The 11,888-nt window shown below is 36.9% G+C and overlaps 2 protein-coding genes across 2 annotated transcripts in view; one reads left to right on the top strand and one right to left on the bottom strand.

Moving 5' to 3' along the window:
* The window catches only part of gpr179 (G protein-coupled receptor 179), a 29,302-nt gene extending 26,585 nt beyond the window's left edge, over positions 1-2,717 (top strand). Inside the window, 1 exon segment of the mRNA XM_042485506.1 lies at positions 21-2,717. Within this exon segment, the coding sequence (XP_042341440.1) occupies positions 21-868 (848 nt within the window). The 3' untranslated portion in view covers positions 869-2,717.
* A 1,461-nt stretch (positions 2,718-4,178) lies between these two features.
* The window catches only part of mrpl45 (mitochondrial ribosomal protein L45), an 8,791-nt gene continuing 1,081 nt past the window's right edge, over positions 4,179-11,888 (bottom strand). Inside the window, 9 exon segments of the mRNA XM_042485414.1 lie at positions 4,179-4,726; positions 7,148-7,321; positions 7,701-7,850; positions 7,950-7,998; positions 9,367-9,465; positions 9,549-9,666; positions 10,759-10,858; positions 10,860-10,906; positions 10,909-10,954. Coding sequence (XP_042341348.1) covers positions 4,628-4,726; positions 7,148-7,321; positions 7,701-7,850; positions 7,950-7,998; positions 9,367-9,465; positions 9,549-9,666; positions 10,759-10,858; positions 10,860-10,906; positions 10,909-10,954 — 882 coding nt within the window. The 3' untranslated portion in view covers positions 4,179-4,627.

Consider the following 11,888-nt stretch of genomic DNA (forward strand, 5'->3'; position numbering starts at 1 on the left):
ACAAGGAAATTCCCCGGAAGATGTTTGTCCATGGGAAACTGATGCCCCAAAAGTTCTGGCAAAGCAAGACAGCACTCGGGCAGATGTTTGTCCCTGGGAAACAGATGATCCAAAAGTTCTGACAAAGCAAGACAGTACTCGGGCAGATGTTTGTCCCTGGGAAACAGATGATCCAAAAGTTCTGACAAAGCAAGACAGTACTCGGGCAGACGTTTGTCCGTGGGAGACAGACGAGCAAAAAGCTCTCAAAAAACAAGATAGTGCAAGAGCAGATGTCTGTCCATGGGAGACGAATGAGCCAAAAGTTCTCAAAAAGCAAGACAGTGCACGAGCAGATGTCTGTCCATGGGAGACGGATGAGCCAAAAGTTCTCAAAAAGCAAGATAGTGCACGGACAGATGTCTGTCCATGGGAGACGGATGAGCCAAAGGTTCTCACCAAGCAAGATAGCGCACGGGCAGATGTTTGTCCATGGGACACAAGCGAACCAGAAGTTGCCAAAAAGCAAGACAGCACTGGAGCAGAAGTTTGTCCCTGGGAATCTAAGGATCCGCACACCTCACCTGAAAGCAGAGCTGATATTCCCAACAGTAACCAGGATGAACTGACAGGAAACCAGGGACAGTTCAGCGTAGAGGAGACTCCAGCGGACATGAGCGCAGAGCAGATAGACGACTCTAAAGAAAACTTACCCCTGGGCCGGCGGGATGCTCTGTGTCCCTGGGAGATGTCAAGGAGCAGATCTGGGTCCTTCACGGACAATGCCTCGGATGTCTTTACATGGGAGCCTGAGAATATTCCTGAGGAGGATGAAGAGGACGATGCAGAATGTGCTGCTGAGGCTCTTTTATTCCCGCCTGACTTGTGATTATTTGCTTTCACTTTTGACACCTACAGCTGAGTCAAGGGCAATGTGAGCTCAGAAAACTATTTGGATGGGACCGTGTTGATGGTGACAGGGAACTTTGAGGTTTTTAACTTCCCTATATCCACAGGGAGGTGGAGTACGGGGTCAGCTCGCAAACAGCTCCCTCGCAGCCGTCTGTGCAGCCTTTGTGTTGGACAGTCTTCAGACTTCAGGTTGGACTGTCAATTTGGGCCATGCCACTGTCCAACTAAGAAGCCTGTAGTAGAGACTTGATGAGCTGGACACGAAAGGTTGTGCATACCTGACTGAATATTATTTTCTTTTAGCTGACGCACAGATCTCTTTATGTCCCTCATGAAACCAGAAAAGAACTACAGACAGACGTTTCTTAGCTGATGGAAGGGCATCTAAGGCGTTTAAATGAAGTCCTTTTCCTCCTGCTTTTACCCCCCAAATGTTTTTTTTGGTGTCTTTATATGTTTTTAGGTGACAATACACTTATTTGCCATATACACATAGAGTATGTTGAACCCACGGCTGGGGAGGATATCTTCTAAAGCCTGAACTTAACAAGTCTGGAGTACTCGCCATCACAAATATAGCACAACAGATGCAACTCAGAGCTTAACCAGCACCCACTGGATAAATTAATTTCGCTCTTTTGTGGAAATTTTATTTTCAAAATACAAATAAGTGTAAAGCAGTGCCGCCAGGACTACAATGGATGTCAAATTACATTTTTATCAAGTATCTTTGATTGACAAAACTATGCATTCCTGATTGCTTGATGTTGATTTAATGACTAAACGCCAATGATTAATATTACTCTCTTATGTATGATTTAGTGATAATTAAGGGAGAAATGACATTCCACCTTTTAAAGAAACAATGCCAAAAATTTCATAAATCACCATAAACTTGAGACATACACCCTAAAAACTTTACCTGTCACAGTGGAGTGAAAAAATGCATAATTGTTTTATGTCTCAGCATTAAGAAAGTAAGGTCAATACATTTTATGCACTAGACACTAGTTTCTCTACGATGGGATGATGAGAATAAGATGGAAAAACTGAAAAATACATTTTTTTTTTAATTTGGTAAATTCAAAGAGCATCTAATTGTATAGGATTTTTGTGTTGCATCTAACTTTACCTGCTTCCAACTCTGAAATGTACCAAATGTTGCATGTAATGGGAATTATGGTGGTGAAGCTAATACAAACGGCTTCCCCCAGTTTGTTGATTGTTTGCTATTTAAATTTTTTGCCAATACAAAAGTCATTATCAGGTTTCTTTATGCAGATGATATTAGTCTTTATAGTTTTTGCTGGAAAAAAAGTTACATCTTTGACACAAGAGCAAACTTCCCAAATATTCTTCTAGTTTTTTTTATTCTGTGTGACTATTTAACATTTTTATTAACTAACAATTTCTTGAGATGGCCCTACATTACAATGTCTGACGTAAGTATTTAAAAGGTTCAGTGTGTAAGAGTTAGGGGGATGTATTGGCAGAAATGGAATATAATATAATAAATATATTTTATTCAATGTATAATCACCTGAAAATAAGAATTATGCTTTACTTTTGCTATTACTTTAGAACGAGCTCATTATATTTACGTACGGAGCAGGTCCTCGCCTACTGAGATCGCCATGTTTCATCACCACATTTTTACAGTAGCCCAGAATGGACAAACCTAACACTGGCTATAGATAGGGACATTCACATTTTTGCGTTGACCGCGTTAGCAGCCCCGCCGTGATAAGCACCATCACAAAAAAATATATATATTTTTAACGTAACCCTACGAAACCTAGTGCGACATCACTTAGTAATACATTTTTGCAGATCTAGAAAATTACTTTTAAAATGATAAGGAAAATGTTTTTGGAAAAAGAAAAAAAGCTAAGGAAAAGTTTATTTATAATGATTAGAATTACATATTTATAAAATGTTACATTTTTTGTGTTGTTTTCAAGCACTTCCAGGTTATTTTCTTGGGTTTTTAAAATCATTTTTTAAAACTCATTTTGATTTAATTTTCTTGTCCTTTTTACTAACATCTTCCTTTGTTGCTCATGTCCCGTTTCCCATCTTTTTGAAAGAAATTAAGTGTACTTGCAAAGGTTTCAAAGGGTTAAGTTATACATATTTAACATTAACTAGATGTTTATTAGCATGTATAGGCCTATTAGTAGCATATTGGCTCTTTATTAGTAATTAGATTAAGTTACAGATTTATGTTAAGGAATTATTAATATATTATATCACAGAATTATTACAACTTTTAAACACTTTTTCCAGGTTATTTACATGTTTGTTTTGTTTTTTTGCTTTTTAAAATAGAATTTTAAGGTAATTTTCCTCTTCTTTTTACCTATTTCTTGCTAATTTTGGGGTCATTTAGTCTTTCATTGCTCATTGCCTTCTTCCCGTGTTTTTGACAGAAAGGGTTAAACTGCTTCATGTTGTTACTTTTAACCAGTTTAAATTACGGGATCCGTTTGTTTTGGAGAGACAGAGAGCTCAACTAAAAATTCGGCTCTTGGTGAAACCTTCTTAACGTCTGGATCTTAAATTACCAGAGAAAAAGGTGCGCACACATTAGCAGGTGCTGGGTTAGCAGCTTGACTGCAACAAACCAGACAGCATTAGAGAATCGCTGTTTTTTAACGTAAAACTGATTTATTTATTGTTTTTAGTAGTTTTAATCTCCGGGTGCATTTGTTTTGGATAAGAAGAGACATCTGTGGATAATTCGGCTCACGGTAAAAAAACCTCTGAACAATGAACACTGAAGAAAATCTAACATGGAGAAGTTTCAGCTTGTTGTAATCTTCAGTTCTCACCACTAAATCCCCCTAAATCTTACACTGGGCCTTTAAAGAAGTGTCAGATACAGATTGCAACTTCTTAACAAGCAGTATTACATTTGAAAAGGTGAATAAAACAGTTTTCTGTGTTGATGTAATTGAGTCTATGCCAGCAATCTGTGAAATCAGGTGTTTTTTTAGCACTTCCCAAACAGCTGCAGTGATTTTTTTTCATTCAGCGATCTCATTGTTTAAACACTACGCCAAGTTTTTTGTCAATGGAGTGACCTAGTTTTGTGAGCATTGTTGCATGTTTGTGTTTTTTTGAATGAGCGTGCTGTAATTTGTCGTCACGTAAAGAAAAAGAAAATGTTGTAACACATCCCTTGATTTGCATAAAGAAAGAGCCCATGTTCTGTTTTAAAATTTTTGTATGCAATATCTTCTATGAAAGATTATTCTGATACAGATACATCCACTGAAATCTACTAGTGTGAAGAGATGCAGATTGGACATTTTATTTTTGTATTTCCTAAAAGGTCAACATGCAGTATATTCATCACAGAAATAAACCATCAGTTTCTGGAGATCTGTGTATTTTATTTTTTGTGGACATTAAGTTAAAACAATATGGAAATGTGTGGAGAGAAGAGCTGTTGTTATGTTTCCAGACTGCTGTGTGGTGATTTGTTGCAGGGAAAGAAGACGCTTTATTGGCTGCAGGACTCAAAGGTTTGTTCATCCTAAAACTCACCTGCTGCTTCCAGCGACTCACCAGCCAACAGCATTTTTCAAACAGATAAGAGCCTCCAAAGGAAGCCTGGTCTGCTGCCAAAGTGGACAAACTAACCAGCCACGGCCAAATTTTAACAGCATTTGGCGCATGACTGCTCTTAATGTCCTACTGTGGTTTGATGTAACGAGCAGCGCCACCCGGTGGCTCATTTGCTCCACTGAACCGCCTTTGGTTTGGGAACTTCATAGTTGAGGGCATCAAACTCTTCTCCTGGCTTAAGGTCTGGACCAGGAATCATGACGGTCTGAAGGGACAAAAACCAAGAGATTAGAGTCACTTTTGAGCAGACAAAATTTAGCAGAAGAAGTTGAAAACAATAAAAATGCCGTCCAGGATACAGTGCCAGCGAGGTAACAGACATCAGATCCTCTGCTCGGAGCATCAGTCAACAAAAATATCAGTGAGGCTGGTTCCTTTATCCTGATCTGCATGACGATAATGCAAGATGTATTCCAAAAATTACTTTAAGAAAACCAAAAAACATGTTACCAATTATTTTGACATTTTGCAAAACATCAGACACACATATGGACATATATTGCAATATCAATATGCAATATTATTTATTTATTTATTTTACCTATTCTGATTGAGCAACCCCCTTTTTATGATTTTATTTTTATTATTATTTTTTTTTATTTATTTATTTTATTATTATTAGTTATTTTTTATTATTGCCAGATATGTATTATTTATGTGTATATATGAATATTAATAGACTTTTTTATTGCTGCTACTGGAGTGAACTGGCAAACAAATTTTTTATATTTCATTATACAATGACAATAAACTATCAGAAAAAAAATCAATTGATAAAATCCTAATTCCCATGTTTTCCCATTTTTAAGACCTTTGAAATATTGATTTAAGACACTTTAAAACAAATTAAGTCCTTTTTTCAGATTGAGTAACTAAATACCTTATAAGACTTTTTAAGGATCTGCGGGAGCCGCGATAAGAGCAGTCGAGACTGTGTAAAATCTGGTTTTCATTACTGTGTAATTTCGTGGACTGGAGCCGGTGGAGGCGCTTCATTTGTCAGTTGGCTTGACAGATTGTGAATGACAGGTGGCAGAGCCCAAAATAACCACAAGGAGTTAGTCAAACCTCAGAGGTTTGGTGGAACAGATTTTGAAGATGTCTGTGGCATTATGCAGTAAAAACTGCAAGGTGTTTTTAAAGGAAAGAAAAATATGTATTATGAAAAAAAAAAAAAAAAAAACTGCCTGACGTGAATCACTCCAGACTGCTCTGGTCCAGAAAATGATGTACAATTGCACTTTTTACAATATTTTGGAGACAAACACCCAAAGAAATAAAATAAGATAATTTAATTTCTATGCACACACAATTTGAGACCAAAGTAATTCTGTTATGATTGATCAAATAATATAATTTCCCTTGTTTTCTTACTATAAATGACAGTGAACCTTCTGCTTTGCAATCACATTAACAAGCTCCTCATCCTCATTATAATTTAAAAAAATATCCTGTGCAGGTTCAGTATGAGAGTGAGGATGGTGTCTGTGGCAGAGCACTGATGGTGGAGCTTTTTTAGCGTCAGAAACACCTTCCAGGCAACATTACTGCTCCATCTGTCTGCTGTATCTGAGACACAGCAGGGCTGACTCACAGATTTAAGGTGATTATATTCTACGTTTTGCAGTGGTGCGTATAATGCAAGTCAACTTCTATTCCAGTCTTAAGTTGTGACGACTGACGCAGACACTGAGCACGACCTCTCGGGTGATCAGAGTCGGGCGTTGTTCTCCTGATGCTCACCGACACACGTTTGTTATTGAGGAAACTGCAGAATATGTTAACAGATCGATTATTTTAAGTCCAAGCAACAGTTGTCAGGGTTCCACTAACCCAAATTCCACAAATTAAAATTGTGAATGTATAATGCATTTAATGGAAACACGTCAATTTTGAAAAAACTCCAATTTTGAGCACAAAAAAAAAAATCCAAAAATGCTCTTATGAGGTGGTAGAGTTCCTTCAGTTTAAGGCACGTTAGATTTAATAATTTTGAGGACTTTTTAATGCACAGAATTAAATTTAAGACCAATTTTACAACAACCAAAACTGACAATCAATATTTTGCCAAATATTTAATATAAAATGTGACTTTTTTGGTCAAATTAATGCAAGGGAAATGTGGCAGTTTGTATATATCTAAAAGAAATTAGACTACTTGTCAGTATGAACTGGCTCCCTCATGATGCAGCAGGAGCTACAAGAGCTGTTATTGCATCACATAACTCTAAGAAAGTTGAGCGGATCATCCGGAAGCTTTGAATCCACAATTCCTCTGTGAAATCGTGGACTATCACCTCCCAGAAATCCTTCATACGTGGCCGCTTTTTAAAAATATTGCTCAAGTTTTGCACAAAACCCACCTATAGATTCATGTGTAAAGGACGGAGACACAATGTGACGCTGCTGCATGTCTAAATTATTCATATATTCAGAGAAAAATTATGCTGAAAACCTCAAGACACTAAACATACCCCACCGTCCTTGCTCAGGTGGTCATTAAAGTGACGTATGGACTGGACAGTTAATAAGGGTTTTTTAATTTCCCAGAAGTGTGACTTGGACCTCTGCCGTTTTTTTGGTGAAAAGATAAATTTGTGTCAGCTTGTGCAGAGCGGAGGGTCACCTTTATAACTGGGTCTTTGGCCGGAGCCCAGGACGGCACTATTTTTCCGTGTAACCTCCACTGGCCGTAGGGGTTGACGAGGTGTCGTTCTATGATCAGGTACTCCAAGACGTCCTTCGGCTGCTCCTCGTTTCCCAGCATCAGCCTCCCGAAGCGGTCGTAGATGGCCAGCGTCTGTGGGACAAGCAGACGTAAAAAACGGGGCTGTTTGGGGAATTTTACAATCTCTTCATTCTTCATTTTTTTCTAATTTTGGCTGTGTTCATGCATATCAACATGAAATAATGAAAGGAAATTATTTCCGCAAAGAAGAGAATGAGACGGGTGGTCATAGTGACCTTCGACCACCAAAATCAAATCAATTCATTGTTGAGTTTAAGTGGATGTTTGTGCCACATTTGAAGAAATTTCGCGTTTAGGAGAACATACGGACAACCTGAAAACATAAAGATAGTGATGACAACAACAAGAAAAAACTAACACACTGAGAAAAGTCTCTCCGCACGAATAGTTCATACTAAGATCATGATTCGACTACAGTCCATTGACGTACCTGTCTGGAGTGCATGCGGACCGTCACCTGACCGTACAGATTCCCTTTGCTGACCATATCGGGGCAGCGGGCGTGGACCACTTTGGGCGGCTCCAGGGACTCCACAAACGTCCAGCGGATCGTCTTGTAACGGTTCCCCCTCGTCATCTCCTGAAGACGGGACAGAGGAGTCAAAACTGAGATTAATAACGGATGCGATTAATTTAAATTAGTAAAAAAACTCCAGCAACATTTAGAAGAAGCGCTTACAGGATAACACCTCTCTGTCACCAAGGAGTGAAGTTTCTCCTTGTTGAACCTGCAAGACAAACAGCAGGAGTTTATCTTCTTCTCTGAATGGTTTAAAGGGTTAATGTTCAGTCATATTACATGTAGTAATACTAAACGTCAACTTCTGCTTCCTGTAAATCACTGCATGGAAGTCTAATCTACTACACAATCCCCTGTAAAGGAAATATTAGGATATTTTGGCATGGTTTGTTATATTATTTTATTATTTTCCCCCCCCCCTTTTTTATATTTTTATTTTAATATTTTACTTCCATTTATTGATTTTATTTTTAATCTAATTAATTATTTATGTATTTTGGTTAATTTATAATGTAATGGTTATTATAATTATTATTGTTACTGTCATTATTCATTTTATTTTATTTTTCTGTGTGAACGTGTGACTATGAGGGGATATAAAATTGCTTCACATGAGCAATATACAAACATATAAGAAAAAGGCACAGTAAATCAGGTGACTACTAGGACCACGCCACGTACTTAAAGTGCAAAACTTTTTGCACAGTTCATAATAAAAAACACACTATTTCTTACCAAAACTGTCATTATTATTATCACTATTATTGTGTAATTATTACCTAATTTCCTCAATTTTATTTCATTATGTGAAAGCGTTTATGCGGAATGCAGCAGAGAAAACATGAAAAAAATAAAAATATGATGACTGTGAGTTGTTGAAACAGACATCAAATCTTAAAGAAAAAAAACCAAAAAACACTATACAGAATAAGAACATCACAAAAAAAAAAAAACAAAAACCTGCAAGTGCATGAAAGTTACCAAAACACTTGTTTAAACTCGTGTGGTTTTAAGTGACTTTTAAAAGAAACCAGAGTCAGTAGACCATAATGGTGCAGGGGAGAAATACTGCAAAAATTTTAAAAATGTAGGTGTAACTAGTTCTTATGTTACTAATAGGGACGAGAGCAACAAAAATTAATCAACAATATCAGTCGTTAAGAATTTAATCGAACATGTAAATGCATGCGTTGCTGTAAAAACTATATGCAATTTGCTGCTGTGAGCTTTGATTGAGGGAAAAATGCTAATTTTGTTATTGTTTGAAATAAGTAAAGTTTTCGTGTTTGTTTTGTTTTTCAAATAGCAATTGATTGTTAATTTTACCAATAACTGAATAAGAAACATGCTTAAAATTTGCAACCCTAATAACAACGTCATATTTTAGTATTTTAAAAAACTGTCCTAAACATAAAAAAAAAATCCCAGCAAACATTCAACATGATTATCATAACGCTAAATATACATCACCTCTACAAAGATATATTCTCTGAAAAACAGCTGATTGATTGTGAGTATGACAAAATCACTGCGACGTTCAGCCGAGTGAATCCAGAGACACGAGTCGGTTTCTTACTGTGTCAGGCAGTTGTGAGCCTCAATGAAGATTTCTTGAGCTCGCTCTGCAAAATCCTTCGTTGTGAACTGAGAGTCGTACTCTTTGATTTTACGAATCCTGTGAGAAAGAAAACATTGAAAGAAAAACATTCAGCCTTCTCTCATTTGCAGTAAAGTTTATCGCGTTTTTGGACATCTTACGCCAGCTGTGAGGCGGCGCTCTGCCGGATCTGCTCGGTTCGTTGTTTCAGGCCTTCTTTAGACAGAGTGGACAGACGAGCGTCGCCCTCCGGAGGGATGTAAGGGTCAAAGATTCCCGCTGTTAAAGACATCAGACAGGGATGATCAATAAATATGAACCCTCCAAACGGGAGAAATACCAAAAAATAAACAGTACTGACGAACTGATTAGTAAATCGACATAAAAAATAACCGCCATTTGATAAAATGTTATCGTTAATTTTAATTTGTCGTTAATAAATGACAGAAAATGTTGTTTGCAGCCTTTTAAATATTAATATTTAATGATTCTCTTTGTTTTCTATCATATTAAAATTAATATCTTTAGGTTTTGGGCTGACAAAACGAGACATTTAAACCTTTAATATTACACACATTTGTGTTTCTCTGCACACAAAAATGCGGTTTTCAAAATCAAACTTCAAATAATACTATATAAAATTATATATATATATATATTTTTTTTTTTTTTACTGTTATTGAGTACATTTTTAAGCAACATCAGTTCTAATCATAAATTTCAAATAAAAATTACAGAACTGTTACCCTTTAAATGCCAGGTTTTTGTCATGGTGCTACTATTTTTAATTATTTTATTTTTTTAAAGGGACAGCAAGACTGCTAATTTACATCCATAGTCTTTTGGCAGGTAACAGACAGACAACAGAAATAAAGTACAAAATAAAAGAAAAGAAAAGAAAAAAAAAGAAAAAAAAAACACAAAACACAAAAAAAACAAAAAATAAATAAGTAAAACACAGACAAACATGAATTATTTTCAATATGCTACAGGCAAAGTGAATTTTTTTTTCATGATCACAGCCTGCGATATGCCATTGATTAGCAGCATTGCTGATTTTTATACATTATTAGTTATTTTGCAGTGTCAAATATTCACACTCATACCATAGTGCACATGCAATGCAATTTTCAAATATCAGGCTATAAAAAAATATTATCCATTAATATGATTTTCATCATATCATCTTCATCATTCTTTCCCTTCAGAGCCTGATATGTTGCATTTTATGAATATACTAGAAAATTCTGATAATAAACCAAACCCCCTTGAAGCCTTTGCACTCTTGAAATTCAACAGTTTGACACTAGAGTCCCACACAGCCATGGATTTATATGTTTGTCAGGATGAATTGAAAATAAACATGATTACCAGTGCAGGCCATGTGGATGGGCCTCTCAGTGAACTGATGTCTGATATCAGGGCCTGCTTTTCCGGCTTTGCCCTCCTTGTTCGCTTCTTTCTTCCCCTTTTATCCCCACTGCTGGGGGAATAAAGTGCCGCTTCTTGGTCCGGACCGCAAGTAAAGCGGGACGGGATGCCGAATGCCCAAAGACGCCTCGGCATTCTGAGAAAAATGTGTTAGATAAGATAAGATAATAAAACTTAATTTATCTTGAGGGAAACTGTTGTGCAGAAAGTGAAGTGAGACAGAGTGCAAATAAAACAAATTATGAACAATAAGGATGATTAACAGCAAGGTGTAAACAAATAAAACAAATGTTCATGATGCCAGAAATATTAACACCAAAAAATAAACAGTTTAGAGTGATTAACAATTAGCTGTTTTACCATCAGAGGTGCTTCAACAATCAGTTTATCAATCCAAATCTATTGTCCACTTTATTAGGCACACCTGACCTGTACAATCTTTCTTTAAAAATAGATTTTATTGATTTTATAACTTTACAGCACAGTGTTCACCGCATACTCAAATACATCTCAGATTAAGACAAGCCTACAAATACATCAATAAAATGAATAATAACAATAACAGACTTGTGCAATCTAATGCAATCCTACACAACAGCTTTACCTTGAATTCTACTTTTACAAACATGAGAAGATTTTAATTTTTTTGGTGGCTGTAACTTGAATCTAACTTTTACAAAGATGAAAAGTTTTTGTATTTTGGCATTGTTGGCTGTACCTTGAATTTACTTTTAAAAAGATAAGAAAACTGTAATTTTTGGCATTGTTAGTGTTTTACTGGGCTAGAGTGCACTGTCGGACATTTCCGCACTAGAGCGCGCTGTCGGACATTTCCGCACTAGAGCGCGCTGTCGGACGTTTACGCGCGCTGGAGCGCACTGTCGGACATTGCTGTGCTGGAGTGGGCTCTCGGACATGTCCGGGCTCTCGGACATGTCCGCGCGCTGGAGCACGCTGTCGCACATATCTGCGCTGGAGCGGCAGCGGACATCAGCTGGAGGGCGGACATCAGCTGTTTGATTGGCAATAATGAAATGCTGTGGCTGTCAAACACTCAGCTGTTCTAGAGT

Source organism: Plectropomus leopardus, chromosome 4 (genome assembly GCF_008729295.1).
Source record: "Plectropomus leopardus isolate mb chromosome 4, YSFRI_Pleo_2.0, whole genome shotgun sequence".
In the NCBI taxonomy this organism is placed as follows: Eukaryota; Metazoa; Chordata; class Actinopteri; order Perciformes; family Serranidae; genus Plectropomus; species Plectropomus leopardus.